Source organism: Lampetra fluviatilis, chromosome 17 (genome assembly GCF_964198595.1).
Source record: "Lampetra fluviatilis chromosome 17, kcLamFluv1.1, whole genome shotgun sequence".
Classification (NCBI taxonomy): Eukaryota; Metazoa; Chordata; class Hyperoartia; order Petromyzontiformes; family Petromyzontidae; genus Lampetra; species Lampetra fluviatilis.
The window spans coordinates 1,271,724-1,285,104 of NC_136291.1; the positions used below are offsets into that span (position 1 = coordinate 1,271,724).

At 55.8% G+C, this 13,381-nt stretch overlaps 1 protein-coding gene across 1 annotated transcript; it reads left to right on the top strand.

Annotated features, from left to right (window-relative positions):
- The first annotated feature begins 319 nt into the window (after window positions 1-319).
- LOC144936812 (solute carrier family 66 member 2-like) lies at window positions 320-13,097 on the top strand. Its single transcript, XM_078863975.1, has 4 exons — window positions 320-1,281; window positions 5,016-5,164; window positions 6,062-6,281; window positions 8,590-13,097. Exons 1-4 carry the CDS (start codon window positions 1,115-1,117, stop codon window positions 8,849-8,851), a joined length of 798 nt encoding a protein of 265 aa, XP_078720101.1. The 5' UTR covers window positions 320-1,114; the 3' UTR covers window positions 8,852-13,097.
- The last annotated feature ends 284 nt before the right edge of the window (window positions 13,098-13,381 follow it).

Here is a 13,381-nt window from a genome sequence, read left to right on the forward strand (position 1 = left end):
TCCGTTTCTGGCCTCCCACGTGCGTCTCCCCTCTTGGCCTGTGTGCTCTCTCGCTTTCTCCCCCTGCCTCTGCCTCTCCCAGTATTCTGTTCCTCACCACGCCCCCCCTACCCCCTCCACTCTCCTCTCCCCTCTCCCCACACCCTCCCCTCCCCTCTCTCTCCTCCCCCCTCTCCCCTCCCCTCTCGCGCCTCCCAGGTATGTGACCAAACCTGAATTGCGCCCGCAGCGCGTTCTCAACTGCATGCGCGCTCCCTGCCCCTCCCCCACCGCCCGCCCCTCCCTGCTCCCTCTCGCTGCCCCACTCCCTGCCCCCCATCCCTGCCCCACTCGCTGCCCCTCTCGCTGCCCGTGCCAGCCTCTGGCTCCCGCGCGCCGCACTGAGAGTGACCAACCGGCCGCCCCGTGGCTGTGGCAGCAGCTGTCGCGGCAGGCTGGCGGGTCACGCGGCGAGCAGCGACAACCTCCAGGTTCATCCACAGCCTCGTCGCACCTGATTAATAATTAATAATTACTACAATTATTATAATTATAATAATTAATACGCGCATGCCGCCGGATGAATGGGGGGTGGGGGGGAGGTTGAGTAACCGAAAGTGTTCCGTTCTAACAGTCGTTGAAATGAGTCACTCAGCGTCCACTCGAACCCACACGCTCCCCGCCACTAAGCTCCTGACACGACCTACAACTCGCATCTCGTAGCCTCCCGACTCCGACAACCAACCACAGCCTAAGCCCGACTCCTAACGCCACCCCTCACCTCACTCCGAACTCCAACCCCAAAACGCAAAACAAACCTCGAGTCGCCCGTGAAGGCGCAGACGAAGAAGGGGGTCGTCACAGACACCGACTCGTCCCTCCCTCCGCCTCCTCCTGCTCGCGGTTCAGCCCGGGTCGCGCATTCAGCAACCGCGCGAGGCCGCGACCCCCCCCCCGCCGCGGGCTTTAGGGTTGGACTCCTGGACAAGGAGCTGGGGCTAAGCGCTGCTGCTGCTGGGCCGTGTGGGCAGCATCCACAGGTGTTGTCACAAGCAGCAGCAGCATCGTCATCATCAGCAGGAGCAGCAGCAGCATCGCCATCATCAGCCGCAGCAGGAGCAGCAGCAGCAGGAGAATGACGACTGCGTGGGAGTATGCTGCCTCGTCGGCGATGGTGCTGGGGGGAGCCGTGCCCTACCTGCCCCAGTACCTCGCCATTCGCCGCTCCGGGAAAACCGAGAACTTCTCTCTGCACGTCTGCCTCGTGGTGCTCGCGGCCAACGTGCTGCGCGTCGTGTTCTGGTGAGCGCGCGCTACGGATGGGGCTCGTTGCGACTATCATCATCATCAGCTGTAGCACTATCATCGTCATCTTCAGCTGTAGCACTATCATCGTCATCAGCTGTAGCACTATCATCATCAGTGTAGCACTATCATCAGCAACAGCTGTAGCACTATCATCGTCATCAGCTGTAGCACTATCATCGTCATCATCAGTGTAGCACTATCATCGTCATCAGCTGTAGCACTATCATCAGCAACAGCTGTAGCACTATAATTGTCATCAGCTGTAGCACTATCATCATCATAAGTGTAGCACTATCATCATCAGTGTAGTACTATCATCATCATAAGTGTAGCACTATCATCATCAGTGTAGTACTATCATCATCATCAGTGTAGCACTATCATCATCATCATCATCAGTGTAGCACTATCATCATCAGCTGTAGCACTATCATCATCATAATCAGCTGTCGCACTATCATCGTCATCAGCTGTCGCACTATCATCGTCATCAGCTGTAGCACTATCATCGTCATCAGCTGTAGCACTATCATCGTCATCAGCTGTAGCACTATCATCGTCATCATCATCAGTGTAGCACTATCATCATCAGCTGTAGCACTATCATCATCATCAGCTGTAGCACTATCATCATCATCATCAGTGTAGCACTATCGTCATCAGCTGTAGCACTATCATCGTCATCATCAGTGTAGCACTATCATCAGCAACAGCTGTAGCACTATCATCGTCATCAGCTGTAGCACTATCATCAGCAACAGCTGTAGCACTATAATCGTCATCAGCTGTAGCACTATCATCATCATCAGTGTAGCACTATCATCATCAGTGTAGTACTATCATCATCATCAGTGTAGTACTATCATCATCATCAGTGTAGCACTATCATCATCATCATCAGTGTAGCACTATCATCATCAGCTGTAGCACTATCATCATCATCAGCTGTAGCACTATCATCATCATAATCAGCTGTCGCACTATCATCGTCATCAGCTGTAGCACTATCATCGTCATCAGCTGTAGCACTATCATCGTCATCAGCTGTAGCACTATCATCGTCATCAGCTGTAGCACTATCATCGTCATCAGCTGTAGCACTATCATCGTTATCAGCTGTAGCACTATCATCGTCATCATCATCAGTGTAGCACTATCATCATCAGCTGTAGCACTATCATCATCATCAGCTGTAGCACTATCGTCATCAGCTGTAGCACTATCATCAGCTGTAGCACTATCAGTACCATCAGCTGTATCAGGAGTACCACTATCAGTACCATCAGATGTATCAGGAGTAGCATTATCAGTACCATCAACAGCTGTATCATTAGTAGCACCATCAGTACCATCAACTGCCGTATCACCAGTCGTACTATCATCAACAGCTGTATCAGCAACACAATCATCATCATCATCATTGTCGGTATGAGCAAGACGATAGTTCCCAGTGCCACTATCATCATCGTGAACCTCAGAAGCAGCACAACCACCAGTCACACCCAGCTCGAGTGCTTTACAATGCGGATGCTGATAAGGAGTTAAACATTGCTGAAACAACCACCCTTGTCACCAGAGCGCCATCTCAACAACTCGCGTGTTTAGTGTTGTTGTTGTTGACCCCCCCCGCACCTCCGATTAAATGACGATTGGCTACGTACGGTGCGAAAGAAGTTCGTAAAAAACACACGTGGGGGTAACGAGAGGCCAAGGCCCCCCCCGCCCCTACCCCTGGAGGGGGTTCTGGCCAATGTTAGTGGAGGGGGAGGAGAGCGTTCGTCCCGTGACGTCTTTCCCCTCGCTGGGCACATTCTCAGAGTCCAGCTGCGACATCTCGCACTCGACAGTGGCGGATCTCCGGGGGTGGTGGAGTGGCGGAGGGCAAAAGCGAGTGGATACGCCAGCAATGTGAATGAGTTAATGAGTGGCAGCATGAAGGAGTTAATGAGTGGCCCTGGATGTGTGAGCGGTTTGGTGAGCGCGTTAGTTACTGGGTGACTTTGCGGTTGAGTGATGGAGCGAATGAGCGAGTGACTGAATGAACGGGGAACAACACAAACCATCAGACCACTCACCTCCTTCCCATATCCGTCTCTCCAATTAATGATGTATGTGGAACTTCTTTCGCGCCGTACGTCGCCATCCATGCGGGACAATTACAAAGCCCCCCCCCCCCTTCATATCTCATGGGCCACTCGGGGCCTTCTCGGGGGGATTGCATCTCATCAGCAACATTTGAGTCTCAACACGACTCTACAACTCTGGACGGGTGTCGTCATTCATCGCGAGAGCGGCACGCGAGCGAGGCGTCGCTTCTGCTCCGTTATAAACGCGGCGCGCGCGTGTGTGGCTAAAAATCGATTATAAATCGACGAGTTTTGAGCATTCCACCCCCCCCCACCAACCTCCATGCCCTGACGCCCACCGTGTCTGAAATCAAATCTGCGAACGACTCGAGTGGAGAGTGACCCCAAGAGAGAATAAGAGTGCCCGTGTCGATGCTTACAGGGAAAAGAATGATCAATAGTTCATGAGGAACTGCACTGCGGCCATATTTGTCCCGATCACGTGGTGCACGCTGAATTGACAACCGCTTTGTTTATACCGGAACAGTTCCGGCAATTAGTTTGGCACCTCATTCATATCCACCTCATCATAGTTGACGTATATATATTAAACAAAATAGAGACATGTTATCGTGGGAGCTTTATGGCAGTATCAAAGTATGAAATATACGAATATAAGTTTGACCGTTTCTGGAAATAAAACGGGTGTTAAGAGGTTTCACACTTTGCCAGAAAGGGTAAAACCTCTTCTTATCTTTCATACTTTGATGCTGGCAAAAAGTTCCCGTAATAAAGCTGCTCACCCCGAGTACTGTCCGCCTTGCGGCGTTCTCTCGTCTGACACTGGTGAGACGAGGCCATAAAGAAGGCCGCTGTCTCTGGCGGAGACCAATCCGTCTCGAAGACGATGACCAGAGCCATGTTTGTTTGCATGTTCACTACAAGTAGTGTGTGTGTGGCTAACGCAGACTTGACGCCTCGCAAGAGGTTTCTATTTGGTGTTTGAGCTTCACACCTGATTTATTGCCAGAAAGGGTAAAAAACCTATTCTTATTGTTCATACGCATGTTAATAGGATTACTTTAGAGCAATGCAGGGCATACTATTTAATTATCATTATGAAGAGAGTAGTATTCGGAAAAGGCGTAACTTGTACTCTCGTGGAAGTGCCTTACGCCGATCATCTCTGCTCCAAGCCGGCCTAGCTGCAGCAGCGGCAGTAGCTGCAGCAGCGGCTGCCCGGGGGGGGGGGGTGAACGTATTTCGTCGAACTTCCTGCAGTCACGAAAGTTTTAAGTGAAAGGTTATTTCTGTTCGGTGTTCCCGCTCCGTTGCCAAATCGGCTGTGTTATTTTTACCCCGGTGATATGTCGGGGGGGGAGGGGGGGAGACGCGGGTTTACTTTTTTTCTTTAACGTGCACTTCGCTTCCAGCCACCTGAGTTCGATTCCCGAACACGGCCAAAATCAGCGGGTGCTAAGTGATGTCTGAGCGAGTCCTTGGCGCTTCTGAGGCTGGCAGCAGCAGCAGCAAATCATTTACTTGAAACGAAAGCGATGAGGGAGGCCTTCATCCAGCAGCGGATCGAGCACTGCCGCTCTGCAGCCTGTCAGACCGCCGTGTCTCGAGCGGGTGTCGTCTCGTCGTTGATGTCGCGCGCAGGGTGTGGAAGCGCTTCGAGCTGCCGCTGCTGCTGCAGAGCGTGGTGATGATCGCCGTGATGATGGCGATGCTTCACGTGAGCACGAGGGGGGGCAACACGGGTGGAGGAGGGGACAACCCCAGCGCCACGCGGCCGCGCAGACTCGCTGGTGAGACACGTGCGTCACCTCCCTCTCTCTCACCTCATCAATTCTCTCCCCCGCACCCCCTCCCTCTCTCTTCCACACTTTCACTTGTCCTCCGCTTCCTCCACCATCCTTTCTCACCACCACCACCTCCACCATCACCACCTCCACCATCCTCTCTCGCCGCTAGAGGGCGGCGTGCCCTCGTCCCTGTTCGGGGTCTGCGATCCCCTTGGCGTTGGGGTCAGGGATGGTGCACTGTCGTGTATTGATACCGAGGGGATGTGCGTTTGATGTTGTTCATGGCTATCATTGCGGCGACTCGTGATGCTGAATTCTTCAAACGGGCTGCGTAATCGTGCATAGTCCACATGCTGGACGACGACAACGAGCGATGATTATGATGTGTAAGCTCAATTTGCGTGTTGACACGGGTGATCCTGTTGTAGGCAGTTATGCGGCTATTTTACACGGGACATCCTTCATCATCTCCCCCTCCTCATTCCGGTTCCTCCTTTACCGCCATTTTACTCCTGGACATCTGTGAAAAAGAGCTTTATAGCTCATCGGATTCCCCCAGTACTCATATTCTCATTCCGATTTCCGCTTTCCAACCCCCACATCTTCCTACCCCACTCCCCCACTTCCCCCATCCCTCCTCCCCTCCGCCCCCACTCCTCCACTTTCCCACCTACCCCCTCCCCTCCCCCCCCACTTCCCCACCTACCCCCTCCCCCTTCCCCTACCCCTCCCCCTACCCCTCCCCCACTTCCCCACCTACCCCCTCTCCCCTTTCCCTATCCCTCCTCCCCCCCACTTCCCCACCTAGCCCCTCCACCACCTACCCCCTCCCCCACTTCCCCACCTACCCCCTCCACCACCTACCCCCTCCCCCACTTCCCTACCTACCCCCCCCCCCAGCCCTGCGCGTAGAAGACTTCTGGCGCTGGGACTCGTTCTGGGACTTTGCGGCGTGCGCCGCGGTGCTGAGCATGGCGGCGGCCGCGTCGAGCGCGTGTCTCTGCCGCGACTCCCCCTGGGCGGTGGAGGTGCTGGGTGCAGGCGCCCTGCTCTGCGAGGCGATGCTGGGCGCCCCCCAGCTGCACCGCATCCACCGCGCGCGCTCCGCCGCGGGCATGAGGTCAGAGTCGGAGTCTGCGTCTGTGCCGGGCGGTAATCTGATGAGCTATGACGCCGCTTTGTCCGCAGTAAGGGGGTACACGGGGTAAGGGGACGACGACACGCAAACAGCACGCAAACAACACGCAAACAGCACGCAAACAACACGGGGGAGTGCAACGTACGGGAGGGATGAGGGTTGCGGAGGGGAGCGGTATCAGTTCCGCAATTTCCAGATTTTTAAGTGGAGAGGTGGTGGGAGTCAATTGCAAACCTCACCCACACCTCCCACACACACTTTCAGTTTCATTTATTAGTTGTAGCCCTGTGAGCCATTCGGCCCTTGAATCGGGTGCAACCGCAAGAAACAAACAACTAAAACATGAACAAGAAAATATCTTAAAGTGACTATGTGACTATGTGCAAACTGAAAATCCAAGAAAAGACAGCAAAATATTGCAGAAAAATCACCGTACACAACGCTGTGTGCAAAGGTCCCAGTGGGATGCAAGTCAAACAACAACCACAAGACAACTTAGATTAAGGCCATCAGTCTAACTCTGTACTACAACAAACACCTCCACTCCCCTCCCGACAAGATCCGCACACTGCATGAGACACACCAGTCGCGGGGTGCACGCGACCCCCTCCGTATACCACGTGGTGCAGAGAGCTCGGCACACCACGTGGTATTTTCCGCACGCCGTCGACCACGTGGGTGCCCCCGCTCGGTACACACAGCGCGGCATACCACGTGGTATTTGCCGCACGCGGTAGAGCACGTGGGTACAGCGCTCGCTACACACAGCGCGGCATACCACGTGGTATTTACCGCACGCGGTAGAGCACGTGGGTGCCCCGCTCGGTACACACAGCGCGGCATACCACGTGGTATTTGCCGCACGCGGTAGAGCACGTGGATGCCCCCGCACGGTACACAGAGCGTGGCATACCACGTGGTATTTGCCGCACGCGGTAGAACACGTGGGTGCCCCGCTCGCTACACACAGCGCGGCATGCCGCGCGTGGCCAGCAGAGGGCAGTGCGGCGGCGTCGTCGTCCTCTTGAACCTCCACGCCGGGGGCGAGAAAACCGGCGGCACTGGCGGTCAGCGGCGAGGCAGACAGACACACGGGGCCGCGCACGGACATTACAAGCTAAGCAGGCTTGAGCCTGGATACAGCGTGGATGGGTGTATAACAGGCGCTATAGGCTGCTGTTGGGGGGAGGCGACGTTGTGGACAGCAGAGGGCATTGCGGGGAAAAATAATGAATTGTAACTTGCACCGCATTTCATTGTCCCACGACTTGAACAACTCGCTGCCCAGCGTGGTGAAATATAGTCGGAGCAACCCCAAAGATGACCCCACCAGGGCTTGGGGCGGCCTTCATCCAGCAGTGGATTGACAAACGGGGGTCCACCCATGGGGTTCAAGAAGCCTCGCAGCAGGCGGGGCATCCCCTCCCTCCGTGCGGGGGAAGGGCCCGCGGAAGTGGCTGTCACAGAGCTACCGCCTGGAGGGCAGCACTCCCCCCCCCCAACCCAGCAGACAACGGAGTCGTGTTCGTCCCGTCACACTCGGGGCTGTAGACACGTTGCTTAACATTAATGAAGATGTTCTATATGTTCGGAAATAAATATAAATCACATCCAATTATTCACACGAGTTATTAGGCCGGACATGAGTTGGCACCTTTGTGCAAAATATTGGGGCCCTATAAACCGCGAGGGTTCCCCAATTAGCGACCTCGCCAATTAGCGAGCTCTCCAATTAGCGAGCTGCGCCTCTGCCCCCGACAATTATCCACCCCGTGCACCCGCGCGGCTCGTGTAAGTGATCATCATCATCAGCAGCAGCACCACGACCTACTCGCCATCGTCATCATCAGCAGCAGCAGCAGCAGCAGCGCCAGTCGTGTGGGGCGCACGTGGGCAAGCCCCCCCCTCCGCCCCCCCCCTCCGCCCCCCCCCTCCGCCCCCCCCTCCGCCCCCGCCCCCTCCGCCCCCGCCCCCTCGGTGTGCGTCGCTGCCAAATGCCGCCGTCAATTTTTAGTTTTGCATCTCGCGACATTAACGCGGTGGAAAGAACGGAAGTGGTGGAGCCCTGAACCCCCCCCCCCCCGCTGGGAGGTCAAGGGGGGGGAGACGGGGGGGGGGGGGGAGACGGGGGGGGGGTGAATTCCTTGGAGGTCCCCGAATACCTCCCATGACGTCACGCGGACCCCACTGACGCTCGCGGTGAAATCTCTCGCCTTGGGATTCTGTCGAAGATGCCGGAGGCTGCTCCCCCTGACTCCCCCCCCCCCTGCCCCCCCCCCCCACCCCCCAGCGTGGCCATGGTGTTGCTGTGGCTGGTGGGAGACGTCTTCAAGACGTTCTACTTCGTGGCCAACGCGGCGCCGCTGCAGTTCCGGGCGTGCGGCGTGACCCAGGTGTGCATGGACGTCGCCATCCTGGCCCAGGTGGCGCGCTACGGCCACGCGGCCACGGGGGGCCCCGGACGCCACGCGGGGGCTGGGGGGTCGGCGGGGGCCGGGCGGGGGGAGCAGGAGGAGGTGGTGGGGGGGGTGTGGGGGCTCAAGGCCGAGTGAGACGCGGCTCAGAGGCCCTGCGGTGGCCACCGTGTTTTGTCATCTCGGGTGGGCGGCTTCAGGGAGGTCGTCACCGGATCTCCCGGCTCGGAAGTTTGAGACCCAAATCGGGGGGGGGGGGGGGAGTGGGGGGGACGTTTCCTGGCCACGGTCCACCCACGCGGTAGCGTTCCACCGCAGGTATTACGGACTCACGAACTACGTTGAACTTTTTTCGCACTGTACGTAGCCACCAGTTGCTAAATCGGAGACCGGTATGTCGCGTGTTGGTGGGGTAAAGTGTGGGTACTCCCACCCACTTCCACGGACGTCTCGCCAGCGTGGAAGATGATGGGTCTCTCTCTCTCTCTCTCGCTGGCAAGGCAATTGCAGGGGCTGCTCCTCTGCCCTTGCAGGATTCATTTCTAGAGCACGAGGGCGGATTGATGTGTCGGGTTGCCACGCGTCACACACCCACGTGGTGCGCAAAACTCATCCACGTTTCCCCGTCAAGTCGATGGGCCGAGAAAGACAACACAAACATGAACCCCGGTTTTGAATTTGCTCACAAAAGTGAATGTGGTTGGTGAATGGATAGACGTGTGTGTGTGTGTGTATATGTCTGTCTGTCTGTGTGTGCACGTGTCGACTCAGCCTTAATGAGTAGCCAGGGTGATGTGTAAACATACACACTGGAGAGGAGATGGGGGAGACAAAGGCGGCCGGGCGTGGTGCTGGCCACCCACCCTCTCGTGTGCCCTACCGACCTTAATTAGGTGCTACTCGCGAACAGAATTTGCCCCAACAGTCTGTTCAGCTTCGTGCGGCCTGCCTTCATTTGGTGCTCGCGATCAGCACTTGCCCCAACAGTCTACGTCGACTACACGTTGCGTGTTGTACATCAGCGTGAATGGATGCGTGGAGCCGTGTGCGAGTGTTCGTACCAAACCTTCCCTTGTCACTTCTCGCCGCCAGAGAGACAGAGAGACAAAGAGACAGCGACGATTCACACTGTGAGTTGTCTCTCTCCGGCACGTGTGCGCCCGCACGCAGGTGCGCGCACAAAGACAAAGGTCCCCCGTGTAGCCCGTACAGACTCTCGATGCGACACAACCGATCACTTGGCGATGCTGCCGCTGCTGCGTGGGTGAACAATAATAGACACAAAGATATATCAATGTGTCGTCAAACCCACCACCACCCGACACAGCCAACGAGCAAAACCTCTACGATGGATGACATTGGCCGCGAAAGCGTGTTAAACATAATAAACACAGGCCACCTCAACATTCCTCGCCAACTCTGGCCCTAAAAACAAAGCAAGGGAATTAAATATATGGGTTACGACGTTTCAGGCAATCTCTCTTCTTCAGCACACTGAACATCTAAGCACGCCATCTACAGAACAGCCGTGTGATATGATACAAGGGCCATGGCTGTACAGAGCACCTTTTTATACACTCGAGGTATGTTTTACGGCCACTGTTATTGTTTGTTATGGGGGCAATATAATCTTGCCATACAACCATGATTATATATATTGGAAGGTGGTGGGGAAGGGTGGGGTGGCGATGATTTATATTGGGGGGGGGAGGCTGAAAACCAGAGGCTTCAGTGTGCACCCCCCAGTATCCCCTCTGTGTGAACGTAGCCCCCCACCCCACCCCCATCAGGGATATCGAACAGCGCAGTTATTTATTTATTATTTATAACTTTTCGGGGCCATCCGTGCGAATGACGTCACCGTTGGTCAAGGGAGATGCGAGTCGCGCTATCGACCCAGCAAACAGAGAGTTCCATTCCTGGCCACGGCTAACGCCAGTGCAGAGTGGTATCAGAACCGGGGTTGCTTGCGTCCATCCACCCCCACCTCGCCCCCCCATTCATCAAACTGTACTGACCAGCGTGGTGAAGTATGGTCAAACTCCTCCCGTGAGCGACACGGATTAACGGAGGAGGCTTTCATCCAGCCGTGGATTGACTAACACAAAGGGCTGTGTGATATTATTACCATTAATGGGTTCAGCTGCTTTGCAGGTGTATTATTAATAATATATTTGTGAGTTTGATTGCGGTTTCTCAGGGAGGTGTATCCGTCGTCGGCTTAATCGTCCACGGTATTATCGGGATCACAAGACGCGTTCGGAGAGCACACGCACACATACACACTATTGCCTGCTGTCAAAAGTTCTTACAAACATGGGTCGCACGAACACATTCACGCGAACGCAGGCACACGAAGACGAAGCCACCACCCCGGGTGGTTGGAGCAAGAGGCTGTGAGTCAACGCCGAATAAAAGGCGGAACGCAAGGGGGGGGGGGGGTGTGTGGACAACCCCACGCCTGGCCACCTTTGTCTCCCTCGTGACAATGTTTACATATCACACACACGTGCGCACTTTCGCCGTAACGCACACACTTTGTTACACCCGCTTAAAAATCACCACACATACAAGACAAAAACACACCATCACACATACAAGACAAACACACACGTACTCTCGCACAAAGGCAAACGATCCCCCGTATAGCCTTACCCATTTCAGGCCGAGTCGACACAGGAGATGCTCACTACCGGTGCAGATATTCGTCACCGATGTTGGCCGTGAGCGATTATCGAATTCGGGCGGCCGGGCTTGCAGCGCGGTGCGCTAACCACGGCACCCCCTTCCCCACCAAAGAGAAACGCACAAACACCCCGCCTGGATCACGAGACGCACCATGCAACGGTTGCTGTTAAAACACAAGAAGGTGCATCTTATAATCCGGACGAGGCGATGTTCGCGAGGTGGCCAGGGAGAGAGAGAGAGCGCGAATCTCTCCGAGTCCCGCCAACTCGTGCCGTTCTCTGCCTTACTCACAACAACAACGACAACACAACGAAAGGGCTATTTTTGTTGCACGGTTTTTTGCTGTTGTATCGTCGAGGGGCGTTTGTTTTCTGGCCGAAAGCAACGTCACGAAGTTTCATTACAAAAATAAAAAAATAAAAAATAAAATCTCATGGCGGGTGCGTTTTGGTTGTTTCGTGTTTGTCGTTGCAAAGCTCTGCCTAGGCACGCGGCCGCAATGTGCTGTCGGCGCAGATGACGAGGAATTCATTCTGAAATCTCAGGAGTCGCTTGTCCCCCCCCCTCCACTCTTCCTTTCTCCACCACTAGGATGCGTGATTGACTACTAGTTTGTTGTTATTTTACCCAGGCCAGGCCTGCCGAGCTGTATCGCTCGTTTTCAGCAGCGACCTGGCCACAAATGACAGCTCAACGAAAGTGGCTTATTACCACGTGGACATTTATAGCAGCCAACTGCTCCGAGCGCGTGGCGATGTTGATTATTAATGCGGAGAGAAAAACCGGAGGACCACGGAGAGAGAGAGACACACACACACTCAAAATATGCAGCAGACGTCAGGTCGGGATTGAACCCACGACCTCCTGTATACCAGGCGAGGTAGTTAACATCTCCTAGCCACGGTGGCACCCTACGAAAAGGAAGTTAAATATCTCCCCCCATAGTCTCGCTGACTGCTGGGTCAATCGCTGTTGGCGAGCACGAATGCAGGTCGGCACGGCGTACGAGCGGGCGGCGGTGGTGTGGCAATACATACGCCCGTCCGCCTTTGTATCCCCAGTGCCGATGTTTACACACCGCACCAGGTACTGTCGTCAAGGCCCGGTTAGTTTCGCACTGCAAAACAAACCACGTACCACAGACAAAGGTCTCACGTATAGCCTTAGCAGACTTTGGAGCCAAGTGCTGTACGCACTCCCGTTCAAGACAACGACCTCCCCTCCCCCCGTGTCGCCTTAACAGGCTGTAGGAGGCGACTGCGATGAGCGAGTGGGCACCGATGAAGGCTGGCGCGGCGCACGAGGTGAGCGAGTGGCCAGCAGCACGCCCGGCCGAGCGAGACGACACAAGCTGCGTCTTTATCGGCGTATTGCCGCCGAACTCTCCCCCCACACGCGCATCAATTCATCCGTCTCTATCTCTCTCCGTCTCTCGTCATTACACACACAAACACAACCAATCGATACGACTCTCTCGGGAGCCACCACGTGAATTAGTGACCTCCCATCGACACGGCCGGAGGAGGAGGACACGCGGCGGGGTGGCTGCTCACAGCGCGGGTCACGCATCGGTACATCCCAACCCGTGCCTCCATTCATTGTTACAACCAGACACAGGAGTGGGGGGGGGGGAGACAGAGAGGGAGGGAGAGACAGAGAGGGAGGGAGAGACACAGGAGGGGGGGGGACAGAGAGGGAGGGAGAGACAGAGAGGGAGGGAGAGACACAGGAGGGGGGGGGGAGACAGAGAGGGAGGGAGAGACACAGGAGTGGGGGGGGGGGAGACAGAGAGGGAGGGAGAGACAGAGAGGGAGGGAGAGACACAGGAGTGGGGGGGGCAGAGAGGGAGGGAGAGACAGAGAGGGAGGGAGAGACACAGGAGGGGGGGGGGGGAGACAGAGAGGGAGGGAGAGACACAGGAGTGGGGGGGGGGGGAGACAGAGAGGGAGGGAGAGACAGAGAGGGAGGGAGAGACACAGG

What these genes read in the sequence shown, in the direction of transcription:
- LOC144936812 (XM_078863975.1), top strand. Translation starts at nt 1,115, where the DNA reads ATGACGACTGCGTGGGAGTATGCTGCCTCGTCGGCGATGGTGCTGGGG. An exon ending in GTGCTGCGCGTCGTGTTCTG is followed by an intron (nt 1,282 to 5,015) that starts GTGAGCGCGCGC and finishes TGTCGCGCGCAG; the next exon opens with GGTGTGGAAGCGCTTCGAGC. An exon ending in GCGGCCGCGCAGACTCGCTG is followed by an intron (nt 5,165 to 6,061) that starts GTGAGACACGTG and finishes CCCCCCCCCCAG; the next exon opens with CCCTGCGCGTAGAAGACTTC.